The 25,097-nt window shown below is 42.7% G+C and overlaps 2 protein-coding genes across 9 annotated transcripts in view; both read left to right on the top strand.

The window, feature by feature from the left end:
- Window positions 1-6,135, top strand: part of chd9 (chromodomain helicase DNA binding protein 9) — a 63,626-nt gene extending 57,491 nt beyond the window's left edge. For 3 of the 6 annotated variants that reach the window (XM_084541146.1, XM_084541147.1, XM_084541151.1), the window contains 10 exons: window positions 82-287; window positions 731-1,606; window positions 1,760-1,929; window positions 2,107-2,337; window positions 3,102-3,279; window positions 3,601-3,749; window positions 3,960-4,178; window positions 4,292-4,441; window positions 4,677-4,781; window positions 5,142-6,135. In XM_084541146.1, the coding sequence (XP_084397272.1) occupies window positions 82-287; window positions 731-1,606; window positions 1,760-1,929; window positions 2,107-2,337; window positions 3,102-3,279; window positions 3,601-3,749; window positions 3,960-4,178; window positions 4,292-4,441; window positions 4,677-4,781; window positions 5,142-6,128 (3,271 nt within the window). In that variant the 3' untranslated portion in view covers window positions 6,129-6,135. The remainder of the gene's footprint in view (window positions 1-81; window positions 288-730; window positions 1,607-1,759; window positions 1,930-2,106; window positions 2,338-3,101; window positions 3,280-3,600; window positions 3,750-3,959; window positions 4,179-4,291; window positions 4,442-4,676; window positions 4,782-5,141) is intronic. The other 3 variants (XM_084541150.1, XM_084541149.1, XM_084541148.1) reach the window with 3 other exon arrangements.
- Window positions 6,136-9,988: 3,853 nt separating this feature from the next.
- LOC311485615 (retinoblastoma-like protein 2) lies at window positions 9,989-24,844 on the top strand. Of its 3 annotated transcripts, XM_084541153.1 has the most exons (15): window positions 10,045-10,119; window positions 10,219-10,266; window positions 12,811-12,938; window positions 13,367-13,473; window positions 13,607-13,710; window positions 13,875-14,012; window positions 14,094-14,258; window positions 14,365-14,413; window positions 14,510-14,613; window positions 14,710-14,886; window positions 16,871-16,942; window positions 17,626-17,674; window positions 18,896-19,056; window positions 19,173-19,334; window positions 19,422-24,844. In XM_084541153.1, the coding sequence occupies exons 3-15, from the start codon at window positions 12,865-12,867 to the stop codon at window positions 19,683-19,685; spliced, it is 1,626 nt and encodes a 541-aa protein (XP_084397279.1). In that variant the 5' UTR covers window positions 10,045-10,119; window positions 10,219-10,266; window positions 12,811-12,864; the 3' UTR covers window positions 19,686-24,844. The 3 variants fall into 3 exon arrangements, with proteins under 3 accessions (XP_084397278.1, XP_084397280.1, XP_084397279.1); XM_084541152.1 differs by lacking the exon at window positions 10,219-10,266 and having other exon boundaries at window positions 9,989-10,119; XM_084541154.1 differs by lacking the exon at window positions 10,219-10,266 and having other exon boundaries at window positions 10,033-10,119; window positions 12,856-12,938.
- The last annotated feature ends 253 nt before the right edge of the window (window positions 24,845-25,097 follow it).

The raw sequence follows: 25,097 nt of genomic DNA, 5'->3' as shown, positions 1-25,097 counted from the left end.
GTGACAGTAGAATCTGTATTGCTGGGCTATGTATTGATATCAATTATGTTTATGTGCCGTCATTATACATTGTTTTGACAGATGGACCAGGCGAGAAGAGGCTGATTTCTACCGTGTTGTGTCCACTTTCGGCGTCGTGTTTGACCCAAACCTTGGCCAGTTTGACTGGACAAAGTTCAGGGCCATGGCTCGGCTGCACAAAAAGACAGATGAGAGCCTGCAGAAATACCTGTGTGCTTTCACCGCCATGTGCCGACGGGTGTGTCGCCTGCCACCCAAGGAGGGAGGTTAGAATCCTACTTCCTTATTCACACACATGCATACCAACCATCAGTTTTTATTTGTATACACCTGAAAGGAAGATGTCTGGACAGAAGTCAGTCGACGTCATTTTGAACAGTTGCCCACAGAGATATGTCAGACATTTGATAAAATGAGAAAGTATGGTTGTCCAGTTTTTTTATTTTATTAAATCATAAATTATCGTGAAAACTTTACTTCATGTAGTTTTTGCTACACTCATTCCTGGTTGTATAATTTAATTGTGGAGAGAGGTCAGTAGCACCTTGATAAATAAGCTGGCTCAGCACTACTGAAGTAGAGGCCTGATAACGTTAATCATTTGTGGAAAGACAAACACTGCGGTTTAAGCTCTAGACACAAACAAGTCTTTGGGTGTACCTGTATATACAAAAGCCTCCTCACACCTGCGTCTCCGTGTTTGTTCCAGACTCTGCAGTGGACACATCTCTGAACATCCAGCCCATCACAGAGGAGCGAGCGTCACGTACCCTGTACAGAGTAGAGTTGCTTCGCCAGGTGAGGGAGCAAGTCCTTCGACATCAATTACTCTATGAGCGCCTGCAGCTGTGCCAGATGAGCTCCGACTTACCTGTCTGGTGGGAGGCTGGTACTCATGACCGTGACCTACTAGTTGGCGCTGCAAAGCATGGCGTCAGTCGCACCGATTACCACATTCTGAGGGACCCAGAGCTCAGCTTCATGGCAGCACAACGCAACTACAGCCAAACGAAAACGGCACCACAGCAATCCCGTACACCCACCCCCCTCTTACACCCTCAGTACAAGGCTGCTAGCTCAGTGCTGACGGGTTCTCCACTGCCTCTACCCAGCCAGAGAGACACAGATCCCACTTGTCTTGTGCCCAAAGTGGAACCTGCGTCGGAGGGGGAGGAGGGCAAGGAGAGACAGGGAGAGAGTTGGAGCCCTCCTCAAGCGCCAGCTACTCCCACAGGTCTGGAAGAGAAGCCTGTTTCAGTGGCAAAGGAAAATGAGAAGCAGATGGTGGCAGCACGAACCAAACCCCTCACACCCAACTCCTCAGAGAGGAAACCCAAGAAGGCCAGCAAGAGGGGCCGCAGGGAGGCCAGGCGTGGCTCCGAGTCCGACTCAGATGGTTCCTCCTCAAGCTCTTCCTCACGCTCCTCTTCTACTTCATCCTCCTCCTCTTCATCCTCCTCACATTCCGGATCCAGCTCCTCCTCCTCCTCCTCGTCTTGCTCCTCAGGCTCTTCATCGTCGTCATCCTCCTCTTCATCTTCTTCAGATAACAGTGACAGCGAGGGAGAGGAAGGGAAGAAGAAAGGTGAGAGCCTCTATTTATTGTGTAGATTAACGTGTTTATTTAATGTTTGGTTAGACTGCTTAAATGTGGCGTCTACAGTAAATGAGTTTTCCCTTCTTTTTAATCTGAGGTGTCTTTCTAATGTCTGTCTTCTGTTTGCTGTGATCATATCAGTGCCTGCAACCACAAGCGTAAAGGGCTTTGATGAGGACAGCGTGGCGTCTCTGAGCACTACGCAGGACGAAACACAAGACACCCATGTGGCTGAGAACGGCATCACCAACAACTCCTCTCATCCTTTCCAGGGAGGAGGTTACATGTTGGCTGCATCCTACTGGCCAAAGGTGAATTCATGTGCATGCATGTTATTCAGTCACTGTTAACTGAATAACATGCATGCACGTATTTAGGAGTATTAGATTTATTTTATCATTGAATTACAAGTCTTTGTTTATTGTGATTAGCTCTCATGTTGTAAGTTAAGGGGCAAAGGGAAATCTGACTGTGTGTGCTCTTCTCAGGATCGTGTGATTATCAACCGCCTAGACAGCATCTGCCAGGCAGTGCTGAAGGGCAAGTGGCCAGGAACACGTCGGGTCTATGAACCTGGAGGTGCAGTGGCCTCCTTTTACACCACCAAGCTGCTGGACAGCGCTAACATCCTGTGCGAGGACCCCTCTGCCTCGCCACAGGGGTCAAAGGTGACCAAGCATGTTGCAGAAAACAAGGAGTTCTCAGTAAAACTCAACAATGTATGTTGATTTCTCCCTTCCTCCCCTCCTCCCTCCGCTTCGCCCTAATCGTAGGACCCTACCACTTCTGCTGCCATGACTGGTGTTAGCTGCCGAGTTCAGCATGTTTCTCTGGTTTTCTTCCTGCTTTCCTTTGGGTGTGATTAGTGGTTTTGACTGCCTGGCAGGAGGAGAGATTAATTTAATAGCAGCCTTCCTCTCTTTTCCCACACACTCAATTTGAATTAGGCTCTCAGGCTGTGATTACATGCGCTCAAATCATTCAGTCATGAGAATATAATAAGGTTCAGTTTGAAGCCTCTCTAGACTGAAGGGGTCTTGCTAATAATCTGAAATGGAGACCTCTGCTGTGGGTGTTTTCTAATATGCTTCTAGGCAACACGGCTATTAACTTGACAGGCTTCAGATTTGCTTCTATGTTCCTTGCTTTTATGTTGCTTTTATATATATAAAAAAAAGATATTTTTCCAAATTTGATGAATTTGACACGTGCTGCTTGTCACCTAAAACTGTGACTTTAAACGCTATCTACCTCTTTGGCATGGCTTCCAACTATAGTTCAGACCACTTGTACGAATAGACTTTACCCACTGCCCTGCTAAGCACCACCCGTTGCTGATGTGTCTTAAGTAATGCTAATAAGAAAGTATGAAACAGTATTTACTGTTATTATTTCATTTCATATGGCAAGAAAACATATCTGCCATGATGTATTGCCTGTAGATATTTTCCTAGTCTTGTCTCACTGTGTTATCTGTGCATAGCAGGAGGGAGGTCTGAAGCTGACCTTCCAGAAACAAGGTCTACCACTGAAGAGGCCCATGGAGTCTGAGGAAGGCCCCCAGGCCCAACAGCAGTACCTGGCCCGGCTTCATGAGCTGCAGAGCGCTTCGGACACAGGCCTGGCTGACATCACCAAGCCTCAGTGCAGCTTTCAGACTGGTGTGTTCATTTAAATACAGTAAAATACACAAAGACCAGTGCATGCACAATATGCTGAAATCTTGTTTTCCTTTACTGCCACTAGATGGAGGCAAAGCATCGTTATGGTAGCCGTGTTGTCTTTGTGCAGAAATGTTAGTGTTTATTCAGTGATATATTATCTGAACTGTTGCATAAATGTCTTACAGTAACCAGAGGCCAGAAACATACATTTTAGTTAGAACATAGAACATTTGTTTGTTTTGTCTCCAAGTTTTGTTATTTCACTTTCAGTTGGACCTTATGAATCAGTTCACAACTAACAGGCTGTTTTTCCTGCAGTTCCTCCAGGTCTTACTGGTCAGATGAGGCTGAACGGAGTGCCGGATGGTCAGCCAGTGGTAAAGAAGCGGAGAGGAAGGAGGAAGAACGTGGAGGGAATGGATCTTCTCTTCATGAACAGGAGTCGAGTCCCTGCTGTTCCCGATCAGGTAAGCAATATTTTTTTACAGCATACTTCCCAGAATCAGAACAGAAAAAAAGAACCAAAAATGTTCAGATTTAGAAATTACAATGTTAGATTTGTTTGAAACACATATCCGCTTTGTTCTTAATGAGGAATTGTCCTTTAGTATTTTGATGAGTGCTATATATGATGAGTTATGATGGGAAACACAATTCTGTGCTCAACGTGTCTCCAGGTGCCTCCAGGTTGGGGGGGTATTGGCCAGGTGGGCATGGCTGCGGCCCCTGTGCCGGGCTCCAGTCAGATCCCAGAAGACGACGAGAGCAGGGTCCCTGTTATCAACCTCAAAGATGGAACCCGGCTAGCCGGGGACGATGCTCCCAAGAAGAAAGACCTGGAACAATGGCTAAAAGAGCACCCTGGCTTTGTGGCAGACACAGGAGCCTTTATCCTTGTGAGTCCATTTGTTCTTACTCCTTCCCTCCAAGGGCTACAGGTTCAACGTTTCTGTTTACCAATCCAACATTTTTTTTTATCTCAACAACTATCTCTCCGTTTCATGTACAGGGAGTAAATAAAATGCAAATGCAGTTCCACTACCAGGATGGTCGGCCCAAGCAGAAAAGACACCGCTGTAGGAACCCCAACAAGATCGATGTCAACAGCCTGACGGGAGAAGAAAGGGTCCAGATCATCAACAGGAGAAATGCACGCAAGGTGTGTTTGTGTCTGCTGATATGTTCCTAATAATCATTTAGACAGACTGTAGCATTTAATTGTAATATTGAATGATAAACATCTTTCAATATAAAGACTTAAGATGGTTTGTTTGGATTTAAAGGTTTGTGATCATTTAGACTTTGCTCCGAGCTTACACAAGGAGAGGGCTTTGCAAATGTAAATATATGTATCTTGTCTGACTGATTCATGTTGACAAAATTTTCTCCCATAGGTTGGCGGAGCCTTTGCTCCTCCTCTGAAGGATCTGTGCCGGTTCCTTCAGGAAAACCCTGAGTACGGAGTCCCGCCTGAATGGGCTGATGTGGTTAAACAGTCGGTGAGTGACAGTAATACATCCGTCAGACCGAAACTTTGTCAGGAAGAAACTCAGATCAAGAAATGTCATTTATACCTGTGTTAATTTATAGTCAGTGGCCAGTTTATTAGTAACTCCTTAAAGACATTTGCATTAAAAGTAACTTGACACAGCATCCATAACAATAAGTCCAATAAGTCCTACTTTCACGAAGGTTTATAGCCTGTTTTAGAAGCTGTTTCTAATATTTTGTCCATTTGTTTCAGTGAAGCTTTTTAAGCTGAACATTAGCCTGCTGTTATTATCCACATATGTGTAATAAAACAAATCCGTGCCTGTGCTACACTGCTAACATTGCATATGTGTTCCATGTTTATCCAGGGTTACCTCCCTGAAAGCATGTTTGACAGGATCCTGACAGGACCCATTGTTCCTGAGGAGGTGAGCCGGCGCGGACGTCGACCTAAGAATCCTCTGGCGAAGGCAGCAGCCGCCGCCTCTGCAGCACCCAACCCAGCAGCCTTGGGTTTGAACCCCATGCTGGCTAACGGCCTCCTCTCTGGGATGGACCTCACCAGTCTGCAGGCCTTCCAGCAGAACCTCCAGAGTTTGCAGTCCCTTCAGCTCACCGCAGGCCTGATGGGGCTGCCGTCCGACGCTAGCAACCTAGCCGCAAGTAACTTAGCTGCCATGTTTCCCATGATGCTGTCTGGTATGGCGGGATTGCCAAACCTGCTTGGCATGAGCAGCTTGCTTGGGAAGTCGGCTCAGGAAGGTGCAGGAGTCTCTGAAGAGAACAGCAGGGGGAACAGCAGCGGTGCAACAGGAGAGCTGTCTGCCTCTAAACCCTCGTCTCACACCTCAGACACCAAAGGAGAAAGGACAGAGGGCTTGGACACGACCCCTTCCTCCACTTCCAGCTCCGCTTCCTCTGCCACCGCCACACAAAGTGCTTCAGCTGCCTCTGCAGCCTCCAGTCACTCACTTGCTCTTAACCCCTTGTTACTCTCCAGTATGCTTTACCCAGGGATGCTTCTCACTCCAGGCCTTAACCTTCCTGTGTCTGCCACACAGAACTCTAACAGTGACCCCACCCTTCCACCTGTTCCCCCTCCTCCTCAGCTTGCAGCCTCCCAGTCTTTACCACAGGAGACAGAGCACCGACGGGCACAGAAAGGAGAGGACGACGAGGCGCTAGAAGAGACATTGGACGACGAAGAGGAGGAGGAGGAGGAGGAGGAGGAGGAATCCGCAGAACAAAAAGACAACAGTGGTCCTGAAGGTTCAGGGAAAGCAGAGTCATCTTCATCAGAGTCTGGGAGCTCTTCCTCATCCTCAGACGATTCAGACTCTAGTGATGAGGACTGATCCCACGAATATATAATTATAAATTTATTTATGTATCGCCTAGAAATATACATATATTCACATATATATAGATTTCCCAGCACTTATGTTGCGATTTCTTTACATGTAAATACAAGAACTAACTCTACAATGTTGTGTAATAAAGATTACAAAAACTTAAAAAAAAAAACTTAAAAAAACAGGAAAAACTGACTTAAAAGGAGCTGAATTAAAATCTCAATGTTTGTTCACAAGGTACAGTCTTGTTTTGAGACATTTTGCATGTCAGACTTTAGTAGATTTCTGAACTCTGTGAACTTGTACCACGCGATTATGTACAATTGCAACAAAAAAAGGCATTATTGTAATTATGTCAGGATTAATTTTATTAAAAAAAGTGAAACTACATCAACATGCTCATTGAGCTGTACTATTAATATATTTTGATTGTCGGGGGGAGGCGTGGGTGGGGATTGACACTTGACAGACACTTTGGTTTCCCTTGTAAATACTCAGTACTTTTACAGGTTCGTTGACACTTATGCTTTGCAGGTCATACGTTGGATATGTCAGCAATAACTTGGGCAGCTAATGAATGTCACTGAAGCTGTAGATTCTCTGTCTGCCATGTTCCACCCTAGTGCACAACTCACGCAGCCACACCGACCTGTCACTTACCTTCATGTCACTTTGAAGAAGGAAGTGTTCATTTGTTTTTGGAAACAATTACCTGAAGCTGAGGGGGGAAATCTATACGAGTATTATTTTCCAATCACACACGAGCTTAAATCCTCAGAAGAGAATCAGGATATGTCGTTTTTTTGTTTTTTTTTAGTTAATCTCACAGTCACCTTACAAACATGTCCGAGGCGCACTTTAGTAGGCATACACGTTCACTTGCACATCTATTAATTCTGACTCAAAAGCTCCAGGAGCTTTGGTGACAGAAAACAACCTTCTACTGTGTGCCAAAAAAAATTAAAGAAATAAACTGCCCTTTGACCCTCGGAGGCCCCGACCCAGGTGTACGGTCTCTCCGTGTAGTGGACGGATTCTTGAGGGACATTATTACTATTATTACTACAGCCCAGGCATATTTGACTGCATCTTACCTCAACTTTCCTAAATGGATTGGCTTCACTGTGCAAATGTACATGTGCATGGGTACGTTTTGTCCACGATGCTCTCTGCTGGAATGTGTGTCAGAGGCCTTTTTTTTTTTTTTAACTGAGAGCTTCCACTGTGCTGTTTTTCTTCCCGAGCTTCTCTTCTCACCTGTTATCTACTGCTTCCATAACTTTCCAGTCTGAATGTTGTGTGTTTTTTAAGAGAGTAGGCTTCACAAGCTACGACTAGTTGAAAACTATTTACAAGTGTTCTTTACCTTCATTAGGAATTTGGAGGAAAATTCAAGTCATTGAGATTATACTCGTTGCATGACGGCCTGTGTCCGTGCGGAACATACGTGGCACGAGCGCAAGTCCTTATAAGATAAGATTGTAGTGACTGTCATCGTCAGTTTGAGTGTTACGTTTTACACAGTGCCACGCCGGTTTTGCTTCAGGAGGGGCTTAATAAAAGCAGCTTGTGTCGTTGTGGGAGTTTGCAGCGTCGTCTTGTTTTTGTGTCTCTTCGTCCTCGACTCTGTCCTGCCCGCGGACGGACGGACGGACAGACGGACGGAGCTTCAGCTAGATGTAGAAGTGCTCTTATCCTGTACCTCACTCTCTCATCCGACCGCTCGCATCCGTGCTCGCGCATTTTGTTCAGCGTCCCTGCACATGTCCATTTAAAGCTGTAACCAGGACACACACACAAACACTGGAGTTCTCTCGAGCCGAAGTACCTTTTTGTAACTCTCTCTCTAGCACAACAGTGCTCGCGCTAAGACTGCTGTTACACAGTGGACTGTTAGATACACAGATTATTTCAGAGGTGAGGTTTTTGTTTGGGTTGAGGCCAAGGGGCCTGCTGAATTACCTGTTAGTTGTTAAGTATAGCTGTAGCATCACTCTCCAGACGGTTCAGCCATGAACAATTATGCGGCCTGAACACAAAGACTGAAGACACGTCTGATTTGTAATGTTGCTTTAAAGTGGTTCTCTTGTACGCCTGTTCTGTATAGACCTCGTCATGGGTTTGCTTGCAATGCAATTGCATTTTTTTATTATGATTACTAACAGTACGGTATTTTTCTATGTCTGAGCAATGAACTTAAACATGCCACTGTCATTTTGTATATCTGCACCTCTGCTCTCTTGAAACTCGTAGTGCCCTTATGCAAACACCCAGCCACTGCTACGTCTGCTGTAGGTGACTGATCTAATGACTTTTGCTACTTTTTGTTTCCCCCACGGCGATGGGTCGATGGTTTGACAACTGTACTGAGCCTCTTTAGGACGCAAATGGAAAAAAGAAAAAAAAGAAAATGTAGACGTAAGACGGGACTTTTCCCCTTTCATTTGCTTATCTTCTAATTTCTTTCGGCTTTACTGTACTGTAAGGCCTCCCAAAGCACTGCTGGCGCTAAAGAAGCAGTAATCTGCATTAAATACAAAACACACGAAGTGACCAATATGCAAGAGGAAATGACAAAACACACTACTGCTGTACAGGGAGGCTTTCATACATGTGATCACTGAGACGAAGAGCTAGCGTCATGGGTTTTGTATTTTTATTTCAAGCTTGATAATATCCTACATGTCACCCTGGATACTTTGTGTTTCTTTTACTCTCTACTTCTTTCTTTTTCATTGGACAGTTGTAATATTTGCAAGTTGTGGTCTGTGTAGTCAAACATAATTCTCCATGTAGTGCAGGAAAACACGTCTTAAAAAAAAAAAGTCATTTGTAATTTATTGGATTACTTTCTATGAAGTTCTATAGAGGAAATTGAGGTTTAATTATTTTTATTAAACATATTCTTCTGACTATCAATTAAGTGTGCCTTTGCCTTTTGCTTTTTTTCTGAGGGGCCCTTTTCAAGAAACCGGCGATCAGGACTCATTGCTTGTGGGACGATATTTGCACTAAAGGGGGGGGATGAGAGACAAATCGGTAACAGGAAACACTGTTCGATTTCTGAAACCGAAGCAACGGGCGCCTTAACCGCAGCATGTTCTCATGCAGTGTTCTAGGTTACAGTTAATAATTGCTCTCACGGTCCATATTTGCATTACATATTTAAATCGCACGACGACGTTAACGTTAAAGGGCAGCAGTATATAAGCTTAGTGCTAATAACTGCTTCTATCATGCGACAACGGGACACGAGCGCTGCATGAACATGACGTCTCCAGCATGCAAATCATGTTGGTAGTTTTTATAGTCAAGTAACAGTTGTGCAGCTGCAAGAAAGTTCCGTTCAGCTTCCATCGGCGCATGAGCGTCAGCGATCATCATCTTTGCTAACCTCTAGAAGTGCAGCTGCTCATACAGATGGTGCCCAAAATGAGCCAAAATAACCAATTAGGAGAGCTAAACAAGCCTCTGCTAAAACCTCTCTGAAATGTCTCTGCTTCCCTGTTTTATCATCGGGTTAAGTTGCTGCGTTCCATCTTCATTTACTCTGACCCAGCAGCATGTAAACTGAGAAGTGTTACCTTGATTATGGACTAAAAATACAGAAATAAAGACCCTGTTGCTGCTCAGATATACCCAATTTATTTCTGGGTATATCATTTTCGAGCAGGAGTCTGGCTTAAGATGTTAAAGCGAAGGGTTAACAGGTCTTTCCTCTGTTCCTCCTCCACTGGGTGGTGCTCAATGGACTGTTTAAGTCACTTGTGCTGCTGCTTAGCGCTTATCGTAGCAACCAGACCCAGATGACATGTTGGGGCTTGTCTGTTGCAGGAGGCCAGTGAGCTGAACTTCCTCAGCAGGTTGACTGCTCTGAATCATGCTGCACTGCTCCGGACTGCAGAGCAACACAGACACACACACACACACACGGGGGATTCTTCAGAGCGGAACACCCTCAGCCTGGTTCACCAAAACTTCTCCATAACAGCAGGTGAGTGATTTTGAAGCTGTTTTATTAGTTTATCAAGACTAAAGTTCTTCGCTGACAGTCTGAAGTGAATAACATCCTCTACGTCTGTGTGCCTGAAAGCTCCAGGAGGACAGGCTGGCCCTCTGCAACTATGGCAACGTTTTTCAGGTCCTCCGCAGCAGCATGGCCTTAACGCACTTGAACAACAGACTTTGATAATCATGCGTCATTGTTTTGTATTAAATACAATTTAAATGTGCAGCACGTGTCAGAAAGTGAAAGTACAGCCTATTTAAAGTAACTTCTGTCAGTTGGGGCCTGTCCAGAGGAAAAAGGAAATGGGTGTGATTCAAGTATCAGACAGCACTCCGCGAGTTTCCACAAAAACAGAAACACAAAAACACGATCTAAAAAGTACTTTCCTTCAGTATATGATGCATGGCGAGTCGTTTGACGATAAGGGCAACTGGCAGAATGAAGGGGACAGTAATGATGACTTCATTACATTACTTTGAAACGTTATTTCCTACACAGGTGTTACTCTTCTGTAGCACATTTACCAGTCTAAGGGGGCAGCGCATGGTGAGGCTCTGGATGTTCGTGCTGAAGACAACAGGAAACGGCATGATTGATATGCTGCGTACATGGTCACGAGTTGGGAATTAGTCAGACTGTGAGACATCTTAACGTTTAAATACACACATTCTCAGTTCGCCGTTTGGAGAGAAGTCTGAGCGCGAAACGAGAGCCGTGCTAATCAGTTAACCTGCAGTTAAAAATGACTCCAGGTTTCCTGCACGTGGAGGAGACCGCGGACAGCTGCTGCTGCTTCAACGGCCGACTCTGCCAGTAAACAGTGGATAGTGGGTCATGCTCTGGCCCTGGAAGAGAATCCGAATCCATTTATTCAGCTGCAATAACGATCACTTGACTGAATCAGTTGTATTTAGATTACCGTGTGAAAAATGACCTTGTTTTGCAAATGATTCTCAACTGGAAGCAGCCAAACATAGCAAACAGTCATTATTTGAGAATTTAAAGTTGCCATGAAATGACAAATGATAAAATAAAAAAAATAAATAAATAAAAAAAAAAAAACAGAGCTTGAGATGCCTCACCCCCTCCGGAAAAGCCTAGTCTGCTCTGATTGGTCAACTCCTGTGGCCTGGTTTGAGCGGTGCAGCTGGTGAAGGAGGGATATTTCTATAAGCTTCCCCACCCGCTAGTGCAGGATGAGTCATCAACATTTCTTTTTTAAATGATTTCAGGACCTTCAAATACCATTAAGAAAACCTGGGTCGACGGTTGACGAAATGATTGGCTCTACGGGGTCACACGACTGTCCAACCTCATTACTCTTATTAACATGTGTCCTGTGAAAGAGAGCATGAGAAGCCAGCCCCATCCCGGAAAACACAGCCTCCTCTGATTGGTCAGCCTCAATGACCTGAGCAGGCACCGCCCATATATGTTTTTAGCCAGAAGTGCAGCTGGTGAGGGGAAACCACGAGGAAAACAGTAAAAACACACCCAATTTCAGGATGAGTCAACATTTTTAGATCTTTTTCCAGGTGTACCTACAATACATACGTTTTTTTCTCAGTGGTGGGTCAGAAATTCAAGCTGTGACTCTGTGCGGATTAAGAAATTGGGATCAACATGGCCACATGATTTGCAAATCTTTGATAATTCTCAGGAAGTAAACGTCGCCGGGCACCACCACTGTCCTGCTCAGTCCGACTTATGATACACTGTGGGAACAAAATCACAGTTCACTCTCCGACCACGTACTGCAATCGTGCCATCTGCTGCCACTGTAGACTGCCAGTAGTGATAAACAGCACATGAGGAAATAATTAGAGGAGCAGAGTCTCAATCAGGCTGGACGTCTAACACACACGCACCCACACAGATAAACAGAAACGAGTTGAGAAAGAAGGGGGTAATTTGGCAGCAGATAGTGGAATATTCAGATCTTTGCAGTGGCCCGCGCAGCAATGTCAGATACTCTTTAAAAACTCGTTCTTTCAGAGAGCGGACCTCTGCATCACCTTCCGTTATCTGTCACGTGACGCAGCCAAGAGAGCTCTCTGTTAAGTTATTCTTGTTGCTGCTCACGGGCATCTAAAGTATTCCTCTTGCTTTGACGATCATTTTCAAGCAAACGTTTGTGAAGCCATGGCAAATATTTGCAGATTTCAGCTTCTCAAGTGGCAGAATTCCCTGCTTTTCTTTGGCATGCAGCACCGTAAACTCAATATTTAGGGGTTTGGGGTTGGTTCTACATTTGTACAGTGTTCCCTAACACCCCATTGTTTCATGGTTTAACTACAAACATTTTAACATTTTTGTTTGTGGACAAATAAATATAAGAGATGCCGAATAGTGAGAGTCGGGGATGCTTAACACGGTAGCTTTGCATCAATCCAGGCTAGCGGTTTCTGCCTGATTCCAGTCTTTGTGCTAAGTGGAGCTAAGCTAAGCTGGCAGTAGCAGATTCATATGCATCATATGTGTTTAAAAAAGAGCAGTGAAGTCTCTTTAAACCCGTCAGAAGCTAGCTGATGACACGGCAGAGACCTCGCCCATGTTTTTTGCAAACGTTTCTCACGTCATTTGCAGGCTGATTGGCTCAAGCTGATCACTGACAGGACAGCGTTTTATGCCCCTTAATTGCCTCTCATTGTCTCTAATATTCTCTTTCCTGTTTAGGTGCCCACTCAGTTTCTGCTCTGACTCTCATCCTGTCTGAGTAAGTAGGTCACCATGGCAACCGTGCCTCAGGACAACGTGGGAAAGCCAAGGTTTGGCCCCAGTGACCATCTGACCGCTATGTTCAGGTTAGCCATGCACACACACACACGCACACACGCACACACACACACACACACACACACCAGTACCTCCATGTTATCTGTGCAGATTGTCTTATTGCACAGCACGCCCAGAATCAGAAGTCTTGGTAAGGAACTCGGCCTCTTAACAAGAGACTCTGGCTGTAGTCAGCATCTGTTGTTTTGGTGAAAGGCACAAAGGGTGTGGTTTGGACAGATAATGTATAAACATGCTTAGCAGATGAGCTTTCTGTGCAATCTTTTATAAGAGAGCACTTTGTTGCAATGACCGCTTTAATGCATTCAGTGGCCTTGTAGTTACTATTCAGTTTTTTCCCCCCCAGCCAACAACTCCAGTTGACGTCCATGTCACATTATTGCTCCCTTCCCTTTTCCTGATAGTTTTTTAAGCTTAAACGACTCCTCTGATCCAGGGCCTCCTCCAGAGATCTGGCTGAGGCAGTTGAAAGACGACTGAAACGCATGCTGCAAATGTTTCTACAGCACCACAGCCGTGACGTAACAAATGAGAAGACCAAAGGTACAGAGCACTAACACTGTAAATGATTCAACATGTGGCGAGCGATCAGATTGCTTTTTAATGACAGCTATTAAATTCTGGTTTGAAGCCAACGTCGCTGATATGTGTCGCGTATAATCCATACTGTTCTCAGAGCGGGCGGCTAAGTGCAGCTGTGAGGCCGGGATCTGGTATTACAGGATCCTGGAGAACCTCGTCAGTCATGAGAGGAAAAGGCTGGGGATCAGTAACATCTCAGTGAGTGTACCGCCCTCATGTGGTCACGGATAGAACTACTGTTGGGTTTTGTTGTCACTAAATGTCATAAAGAATTTGCTCACTACATTATGAGCCACTTGAGCCTTTTAAAACTCATGGCTTTGATTTGCTCTGTGTTTGTGATGTGGGTGTGTTTGACACAGGGCATCTTGGAGAATGATCTCTTGCAGTGCAGTCTGGTAGCCTGTTGTCTGGAGATCGCCGTAACCACAAATCAGCTGCCATGTGACTTCCCTCTGCTCCTTCAGATCATCAAACTGACACCTCACCCCTTCTGGAAGGTGTGTTTCCAAGCTTGTTAAATCATTGTACAACTGACAATATCTGCTCCAGCCCTTTTAACTTACACTGTGTTGTGGTAGGTGATCGAGCCGGTGCTGCGGGTCGCTGTGGGCCTGCCTCATGCTGTGATCAGACACCTCGGCCAAGTGGAAGAGAGAGTGCTGGAGAGCCTGGCGTGGACCAGCGACTCGCCACTGTGGGGAGATATCAGAGCCAATGAGGGCCGTCTGCCTGCCTGCCAAGAGGTCAGCTGTAACCTCTCAACGAGTTATGCATCTACAGCTCAGCAATCAGAAGTTATTTTTTATACAATCTGGCCTTTAATGAATTTCTGTGTTGTGTTGTTTGCAGGTGATGCTCCCTGCTCAGCTTGAAGAATCCGACCAGAACATACTGGGAGGTACGAGTACCAAAACTCAATTTGTAATGAAATCCTTGACTGCAAACTGATTTATACGGTTAATACAGATCGGCTGGTATATTCTGTTTTCGTCAGTGGATGTCAGATCGGGTGCTGACCTTTCTGCAGGCACGGACCAGCAGCGTTCCCCCATAAACAGAGCTGAGAGAAGCAGCTCCCTCTACCTGTTCGCCCGCAATGTCAGTCCCGTCTCCAGCGGCTCCAAATAAAGGTTATCGTCATGGTTATGCTTGCGTGATGCGTTTAACGTGACCATGTTTTGTTCTTTACCTCAGGTTTACAGCTTGATGGGCCGACGTCTGAGGGAGCTGTGTTCCGTCCTGGACATCCCTGATGAGCTGCGGTTAAGGATCTGGACCTGCTTCGAGTACTCTCTGATCCACTGCACTCACCTCATGAGAGACCGTCACCTGGACCAGCTGCTCATGTGCGCCATCTACATCATGGCTAAGGTGGGCTTGGATATATCTGAGAGAGCGCTCAGCATTTTACTTGCTGTTAAAAGTATTTGCATTAATTTTAAGATCAAATTAGAGTCCACGTATTGAAAACTGTTTCAGATCAAGGTAATGAGACTCAGATGTCGTTCAGTGCCCTGTTTTGTTTAAAAAAAATCGGATCTTCAGAACACGTGTTTGTGGAAGAACATGGTGGCACGAACATGGGAACAACTAACATTGGTTAATGTTAATGTTCATGACCCCACCATCAGGAGAACAGTGAACAATCATGGTTCACATAGCAGAGTGGTAAGGACAAAGCTACGTCTCCACAAAAACAGCATTTTCGGCCGTCTGCAGTTTGCTAACATCATGTGGACGAGTCAGAAGACTACTGGGAACATGTTTTGATGGGACCAAAGTAGAATTATTTGGTTTAAAAGAGAGGGGTCGTGTTTAGAGGTGAAACAACACTGCACTCAAGCATCAGAACCTCATCCCGTCCATGAAACACGGGTATGGTAGTGTCCTTGTTTGGGCCTGTTTCACTGCATCTGGGTCAGGACGGCTTGTCACCATTGATGGACCAAATAATTTTGAATTATACCAGTGAATCTGAAAAGAAAATGCCAGGACATCTGTCTGTGAGCTGAAACTGAAAGAGAAACTGGGTCATGCAGCAAGACAACAACCCAGAGAAGACAAGTTGTTCTACAAAGGACTGGTTCAGGAAGAACAAAATGAGTGTTTTGGAAAGACCAAGTCAAACTCCTGACTTTGATCCAGTTGAAATGTTGTGGAAGGAACTGAAGCAAGCAGTTTATGTGAGGAAACCCACCAACATCTCAGAACTGAAGTGGTTCTGTACTGAGGAATAGGCTAGAATCCCTCCTAGTTATTACTACACAAGGAGATCACAGCAGGTACCCCCCAAAAAACAAGGGCTCTCTGGGTTTTTATGGAGAAATGTAGAAAATTCATAGGGATGGAAACACCTCTATGTGGCACTGTATTGTCTTCGTCTAGTGTCTGTATTAGGTCAAGACAAATTGTTAGTCATTAAGTTTTGTATTTTTTAAGTTAATCATTTAAACACACAATAAGCTCTAACGTGTCATATAAAGAACAAGTGTTGCAAATCCTGCAGCATTCAGAAATAAGCTATCAGATTTAACCGGCTTTGTGGCACTGATCCTGTTAAATGCTTTGTACAAAAAGATCAGATTTCCTCGACTGGTATCCTTTCATTGAAGACATGTTCAGACACTCAGTGGAACTGATTGACTCATCAGAGGCTTGTTTGAATGAATCAACCTGCGGCCAGTCTTCACTTGTTACAAACATGACTGCGCCTCAAGTTTCCAGCAGGGCGTTTCGTACTAAGTGGCACTGTGATAGTGGAAAAACCACTGTCATTAACACAAGCAGACCGAAGGGGACCACACCATCAGATGATCAAGACATCGAGCTTTGTTCACTGAGGGACAGAAACACAACTTCAACACAGATTTCAACAAAGAATTTACTAAACAAAGAATGGATGTTGGGATGTGGAGAAGGATTCATGCTGCAGCAGGATAATGAGCCCAAACACACCTCAGAGCTTAGAAGATTTAAGACTTCTGGCTGTCATGACCTTTTTTTTTTCCACAGTCATCTGAGCTCAACCACAATGAACATTTACAGAGAAATCTGAAGTCTGAGAGACCAGACATTTCTGCCATCACAAGAAGCTCTTTGGGAGAATGTTAGATTATGCTGGGATAACATTATCAGGCTTGAATGAAGTTGTGGAGTCAATGAGTATCAAACAGTTAAAATTCAACACCAGCCATATTCATTTTCATTCATTCTTCATTTATAGGTATAGAGTTCTTTGCTGGTCAGCGAAAATATCATACATTTTAATACTAAAACTATTCTAAGGCATTTAAGAAAGGATTCACTGAGTCCACAGACAAATGTTAATTTGAATGAATTTGCATCACTTTTACAGATTACCAAGGTGGAGATACCCTTCAAGCGCATAATGGAGCGCTACAAGTCTCAGCCACATGCCAGCAAAAGTGTAAGGTTCTTTGTTTTTGGATCGGATTATCGGATTTAGTGTTTTAGTAGGAAACTGTAAATGAACAAAATCTAAGAACTTACTCAAATACTTTTCATTCCCTCATGACTGATGTGGATTTAACAACCAGGTGATCTCAAATGAACTACAGATCATATTTAAAGACAGCCTTACAGACCTGGAGTCAGTATTTTCACCCAAGGTGATTTGGTACCAAAGTACAGACATTAAAATATAAGAATCTCATGAAAGTACAGCTGAAAATTAATAATTACTTGATTGAAATGAATAAAGTGCATCTAAAATTATGATTTTTTTTTAACAAATATATGAATAGATGTTTGATCCACACTGAAATACCTCAACAGTTTTTGAATGGATTGTCATGAAATTGGATAAATACATGCATATGTCCCTCAGGTGGAACTGTAACACCTATAGTGATCCTTCTCATCTAATCCTAATCTCAGGTCAAAACTTCATTGCATCCGATGCTTTGTCGGCAAAATACTACCAAAGATAATTCCCATCAGCCTCAGCTGCTCTCTGTGCCTAGTCTGTAATCACAATATGTGTGTGAGCATTGTCACTGTTCGTACACTATGTTAGCTGGTTGACATTAGCATTTAGCTGAGTTTGACTGGTCGGTTTAATGTTTATGAACGGACTGTTTTCGTCCTCAGGTCTGCAAAAACGTGCTGATCTCAGAAGTCCTGGAAAACTCTCCCAACGGTAAGAAAAATAGACTTAGTCACTTATTAGCATGTGGAAGTAATAGCAGAATCCTACATCTCAAATACCATATATACTACAAATGAATGCAAATGAATATATATATATATATATATATATATATATATATATATATATAGTTGGTGTTTCTTATTTTGTTCACTCAGGCAAAGCACTTTGTAAATGCTGTTTTTAAAGGTGCTATATAAGTAAAGGTATTATATATATATATATATATATATATACATACACATACACACACACACACAGTATATATATATACAACTATCAAGTCAAGTTGCCAAAACAATGATTTATCAATAGAACAGACTTTGACTTTGCTGTTCCAGTGACATAGATGTCACAAGACATAGGAGGACGGAAACCAAAATGTTAAAATAAAAAATAGAAGAATACATAACTTACATGAAGATATAATTCATTTAGGAATATAATATATATATAATAATAATTATTATAATAATATATATATATAATATGATATTTCAGTTTTTATTTGCTTCTGTATCTATTTACCTCGTTCATTCATTTTCTGTAACTGCTTGTCCTCTGGAGGGTCGCGGGTGTTTACCTTATTTCCCCTATTTAATCACTTTCTTGTTTTGTTTTCCATTTAATTTATTCATTCATTTATTTATTTATTTTTGTTAGTTTAAAGATATTTTGCATAATACACCTGAAAGCATCAAGAAATGTTAAAATGAATAAATAAATTAAAATAGAGAAATAAATAATTGGGGAAATAAGTGGGAGGTGCAATAATACAGAAATAAGTACATTAACATGCACATATATGTTGGAATGTATAAACAAAATTAACAGGAAAAGTAAACAAATCTGAGAAATAATACAAGGAAATGAAAGCAAACATTATCCACTTAATGTCACATTTGATGAATCAGTAATGCCAAGATTTATTTTTAATATTATATTGGGGCATTTAACGAACATATACATTTATTGTTTAATTTTTATTTTTTTGCACTATTGAACATCCATAAAAGACAGATGAAACACACTTCATCTTTTTAACACCTTTAACTAGACCTCTTTATCTGCAGCATATGCAAAGTGCCTCACTGGTAAAAGAAAAATGCTAATGAAGTTACCAAGATAACTTCATTCAACATACAGTTCTTAATGCAGCATTAACAAACAATCATCATAACAAATGATCATTCAGTATTTTGTTAATTCCAGCTAATGCAGACCACAGCGGTGCTATACCAACCCCCAACACACCATCGACACATTACCCAGGACCTTGTCAGGAGCGGAGGGGCAATCTCATCTATTTCTACAACCAGGTCTACACAACAAAGATGCAGCACTTTGCCGAGCAGTTCGCCTCCACCTCTGTGGTGAGTGAAACATCTTAGGTAGAAAGTTGAGATAAAAGCTGAGGCCATGCAAACCCAGCAGCAGATGCAGAACGCTAAATGCTGTGTTAAACACTAACACTTCATTTCTTGTGCAGGGAGACACTCCTCTGTCTCCATACCCCCGACAGCAGAAAGCATCTCCTCATAGACGCCGCATGTCCAGCAGTCTCCCCATCTACGTTTCATCATACAGCACGGAGACCCCTGCTCCTCAAACGCCCACACTCCGCTACTACTTCAACTCAAGCCAATCAGAGGTCTGTGGTCATGTGTTTATTTATTATATAAAAGCTTTAAGAGCAAAACTTTAATCAAAAAAAAAAATTTCCTTCCTGTTTTCACAGCGTCTACGTGAGATCAACAACATGATCAAAACAGGCCTATCACCCAGCCGGCGGTGCTACGCCGTTTCAGAGGATGCAGAGAATGAAAAGGAGGAGGAGGAGGAGGAGGAGGACGGAGAAGACGGACGTCCAGCCAAGAGGCTTCGTTTGGACGGTCAGTCAGCCTGGCAGAGGCGACTGAGGAACGTGGTGAACGAGCGCATCCCGAGAAGGCACCAGGACCATGTCCGGCCTTTTCCAGTTACCAAGCCTAACCTGCACTAGAGAACAGAGGAGCGAGTCGGCTCAATCTGCTCCCGTTTCTGCAACTGCTTCAGCAATGTCAATCATTAGAAGAAAAGCACAGAGCAAGCTTTGTCTCACTTTACAGGTGTCTGTGAAGAGTTCTTCGTCAGCTCAGAGGACTAAAATGTACTATATTTGACACCAAGGGTACTGTGAGGATGCCCTCGGATAAGGTACTTAACCCTTAAATGGTAAATGGCCTTGCTTTTATATAGCGCTTTTCTACCTGTTGGTACTCAAAGTGCTTTACAGTCATAGACGCATCTACCCATTCGCTCACACCACACTTCGGCATGTGGTACATTCCGGGGATCGAACCACTAACCCTCTGGTTCGTGGACAACCTGCTCTACCTGCTGAGCCGCAGCCGCCCCCTTAGTTCTGTGTTCAGTGGTAGAGGGCCGTGGTTGTTCTGGGCAGCTCCCTGGTGTATGTTGTGAGTGCTCGTTGGACTTTCCAGAGATAAATAGAAGGTTAGGCTGAAGCAGGATGTTGAAGCTGAGCTGCAGTTCAGCTGCAGTGAGTGTACGATAAGCTTGACTGCCCCGTTCAGCGCTCACGGGGACCAGCATATACTGTGATGTGCAGAAGAAACAACATGTAATGGAAAATGTTGCCCTTTTTTGACATATTTTAACAACCAAACATTTGATCCTCTTTGATATAGCACCTACAGATTCAGAAGTCGATATTCTTGACCATAACTACAAGGAAAATTTGCCTGATAGTCCACCACTCTGACTCAAATGGTCGACAACTCTTCCCTGCAAACATCTTCAGCTAGTTTTAAATGTCATCCCGTTAAAACGTCAACATCAGATGTGTTCACATGATCGTAGCCTCACCTGTGTCTGCGGCATGCATGTTTTTCATTTATTTAAAAAGGACACTGCACATTAATCAGCTTAACAGTAAATGTGCCAGTCTTGAAAGAAAAAAAAAAAGTTGTTAAAATTACAAAGCAATAAGAGTCATTCATCACTAAAACTAGGCATTAGCCATTACGCTGGCTCAAAGCTAAAGCAAATACAGCAACCAAAACAACAGATGACAACATAAACAGAGCAATAAACAACAACATGCAGGCTATAAGGCAGATACAGCTAATGGTGTTCACATATTTGGTTATTCAGAAGCCAGTCCTTCAGGTGGAGACTAAATGTATTGTAAGAGGTGCAGTTTCATATGTCAATAGGGATTGTATTCCATAGTTTAGAAGGTCTCATAGAAAAGCACAGTTGACTAAAGGCACTAGATCTATGAGGGATCACACAGTCCCCTCTGAGGGCAGACCTTGTTACTTTGCTGCTAGAATCTTTCTGCTTTATAAAGGCACAGAGTGGTGGTGATGCCTAACCATTTATGTTTATATTTTTTATATTTTAAAAGTAAGCAGGCGTCAGTGTGTTTTATTAAACTATATGTTTATCAAGAATCTTACAGTGATGATAGAGTCTGGGCTTTCTATCCAGCACCTTGAGAGCTTGCTTATGCAGTGATAGTATGTAGGCCTCAGGGTCGTACTTGATGCCTGGGTCCAACTTGTAATACAATAGGTTAAATGAGGAATGATCGTTGCATACATGAAGTTTTGCCACATGTTTTGTCAAGCAGTTTCTAATACATATAAAATTTGACAGGTTATATCTACAGTGTCTTGCAAAAGTATTCATACCCCTTGAACTTTTCCAGATTTTGTCACAATACGACCACAAACATGAATATATTTTATTGGAATTTTATGAGAAAGACTGACACAAAGTGGCACACAATTGTGAAGTACAAAGAAAATTTTACATGATTTAAATTTATTTTTTTTACAAATAAAAAACTGAAAAGTGCGTTGTGCAAAAGTATTCAGCCCCCTTTTCTCTGAGTGCAACCAATTGCCTTCCGAAGTCACCTGATAATTGCTGAATGATCGAATGTTGACCTAATGACTAAATAGAGTCCACCTGTGTGTAATCTAATCTCAGTACAAACACAGCTGTTCTGTGATGGCCTCAGAGGTTTGTTAAGAGAATATTGGGGAGCAAACAGCATCATGAAGTCCAAGGAACACACCAGACAGGTCATAAAGACATGGATAAAGTTGCAGAGAAGTTTAAAGCAGGGTTAGGCTATAAAAAAGGTTTCCCAAGCTTTGAACATTTCACGGAGCACTGTTCAATCCATCATCCGGAAATGGAAAGAGTATGGCACAACTGCAAACCTACCAAGACACAGCTGTCCACCTAAACTTACAGGCTGAACAAGGAGAGCATTGATCAGAGATGCAGCCAAGACGCCCATGGTGACTGGACGAACTGCAGAGGTCCACAGCTCAGGTGGGGGAATCTGTCCACAGGACAACTATTGGTCGTGCACTGCACAAATCTGGCCCTGACGGAAGAGTGGCAAGAAGAAAGCCATTGTTAAAAGAAAACCACAAGAAGTGCCGTTTGATGTTTGCCAGAAGCTATGTGGGGGACACAGCAAACATCTGGAAGAAAGTGCTCTGGTCAGATGAACCCAAAATTTTACTTTTTGGCCTAAATGCAAAACATTATGTGTGCCAGAAAACTAACACTGCACATCACTCTGAACACACCATCCTCCCTGTCAAACATGGTGGTGGCAGCATCATGCTCAGGGGTGCTTCTCTTCGGCAGGGACAGGGAAGATAGTCAGAGTTGATGGGAAGATGGATGGAGCCAAATACAGAGCAATCTTGGAAGAAAACCTGTTGGAGTCTGCAAAAGACTTGAGAGTGGAGCGGAGGTTCACCTTTCAGGAGGACAACGACCCTAAACATAAAGCCAGGGCAACAGTGGAATGGTTTAAAACAAAACATATTCATGTGTTGGAATGGCCCAGTCAAAGTCCAGACCTAAGTCCAATTGAGAATCTGTAGCAAAATCTGAAAACAGTTGTTCACAAACGCTCTCCATCTAATCTGACTGAGCTGACTGAGGTGTTTTGCAAAGAAGAATGGGCAAGATTTGCAGTCTCTAGATGTGCAAGGCTGGTAGAGACATACCTCAAAAGACTTGGAGCTGTAATTGCAGCAAATGCAGTTCCACAAAGTATTGACTCAGGGGGGCTGAATACTTTTGCACACCGCACTTTTCAGTTTTTTATTTGTAAAAAAAAAAAAAGGAAAAAAAAAATCATGTATAATTTTCTTTGTACTTCACAATTGTGTGGCACATTGTGTTGGTCTTTCACATAAAATTCTAACAAAATCTATGTTTGTGGTTGTAATGTGACAAAATGTGGAAAAGTTCAAGGGGTATGAATACTTTTGCAAGCTGTTTAGATAGTCTCCCCAGATAAATGTACTTTAGGATCACAGGCTGATGCAGTGTTTGTCTTACTAAAAAACATACAGACTGTGTTCTTGAAATTAAGATACAATTGAGAGTCAATAAGCCATTTTTGTACATGTATCATAGATTCACTGAGTTTTGCAGCAGCTTGTGTCTTAGTTTTTTCATGGACATAGATGACTGTATCATCGGCATATATCTGTACATCGCACCCTATGCTGACGGTAACTCATTGACATACAAGCTGAATAAATTTGGTCCTACGGCAGACCCCTGGGGTACACCCATTTCATTGCTTGAGGGTTGTGATATTTCACCATTTACCCTTACACACTGAACCTTGTCTGATAATTTTATTGGATGAAAAATTTAAAAAAGTAAGTTTGTGTATGAGTATATCATGGCTTTTTTAAGATCCAGGAAGACAGCTATAACTCAGATATATTCAAGATCGTTCACAGTAGAGCATTGTATTTCTTTGCATGATATGTATGTGTTCCCTGATATGCAGCACCAGCCCCCCACCCCTGCCTACAGGTCCATCTTTCCTAAATGCATTATAATACTTTGTAATGTTTGGAGGTCATTTAGGGATGATACCCTATCTACAGTTGGATAGGTGGCCCAAATTATTATTATTTTTTTTTCTCTCAGAACCATGATCTTTTCAATCATGCTCAGGTCTCACAATGCAAAGTCAGTCTGAACTCTCAGCAGAATCTATGCAACTTCTATGTTACTTGGACATTTGACACACCTCTCACCAGCAGGGGTCACTCACATGAATACAAACATGCAAAACAGCTGTGATGGAGGTAGTCAGAGGAACAGATAAGTCGCACCTATCATTTCATGCTGAAGGTCATGTTATGCTGTTTGTTGTGAATAGTGTGCCATGGAAGAACGTGGCTGCAGAGTGAGGGAGAGGTTAAAGAGGTTTAAGACTCAAACCAACAAGGCTGACATGATCAGATCACCTGCCAGTTTTACAGGGACCTTTTTTTTTTTTTTTTTTTTTTAACCACATTTACTTCCAATACGAATTCAAGCCAATCTTTTATTTTAAATGTACAGTATTTTAAAACTGTAAAACATATGCTAAAATAAGATTGTTTGATGAATGTGAGTGAGTGAGACATGACTGAACTCTGTAACAGGAACAAAAGAAAAGTTAGCTTCTTACAGCAGCATGAAACATTATCCAGTGGTACATCAATATATTCGACAGTTGTGACCTGGACTCTAAAACTGATTCTGTCTGAATAATTTCTTCACATCCTGTCATCATGTCCAGCTACTGTTATTACAAACTTAATGTCACAGCTGATTCGAAAGTAAAAAAAACAACAACAAAAAAACGGCACAGTCCACCCCAGAGATGCATTTAGCCTCTTTTTACATGTTTTTAATGTAATGTTGATGATGCTTTTTTTTGTGCAGCATCATGTAGGTGTCAACATTAAATCCGAGTTTTAATACGTACAAACATTTGTGACATTGCACCTTGTTCCAGCCAATCATTCAACTTGCACTGGTCTGATATGAAGAGTTGAAGCACACGGTGCGACGCAGTGTGACACAGAGAGAGAGAGAGAGTTTACAGTGAAGGAGGAGACATCTTGTATCCAGCAGTTTATTAATAAAAATATATTCTCGCAAGATAATATTCATATGGTTGATTTTACATATTCAGCAATAAACAGAAATGCATTAGACAGTTTGCTGTGCATATCGTTAAATCTTAATCTTTATTTTATTAAATAAATGAAACAATGATTTAAAAAACAGGCTGTTTGGATTCTGTTGAATTTCCCTGATGTACTGTATATAATTCTCAGAGGGAGCTGGTTAACTCTCATCTTTATGGCCTTTCTCTCTTTGTAATAAGCTCATAAGATCTAACCAAGAAACTAGTGTTACCTGGTGGAGCAGTACTAACCAGTCACCAAACAGCAAAAGACTCACTAACTTTGATTTATAGTGAATCATTTCTGACGGCTTTAATTTATTTATTCGTCTCTCTTGAGTTTTTAGATCCGATCTGAGTGGCGACGGACACAATTCTGTCTCTCCTCTGACTGAA

The sequence above is a fragment of the Chelon labrosus genome, assembly GCF_963514085.1.
Source record: "Chelon labrosus genome assembly, chromosome: 3".
In the NCBI taxonomy this organism is placed as follows: Eukaryota; Metazoa; Chordata; class Actinopteri; order Mugiliformes; family Mugilidae; genus Chelon; species Chelon labrosus.
This window is presented reverse-complemented; position numbering and strand designations above follow the sequence as displayed.

Coding starts and splice junctions, on each gene's coding strand:
- LOC311485615 (XM_084541152.1), top strand. CDS start 12,865: ATGGCAACCGTGCCTCAGGACAACGTGGGAAAGCCAAGGTTTGGCCCC. Junction 13,711..13,874: donor TGGGGATCAGTAACATCTCA/GTGAGTGTACCG, acceptor TGTTTGACACAG/GGCATCTTGGAGAATGATCT. Junction 14,887..16,870: donor CCATCTACATCATGGCTAAG/GTGGGCTTGGAT, acceptor TCACTTTTACAG/ATTACCAAGGTGGAGATACC.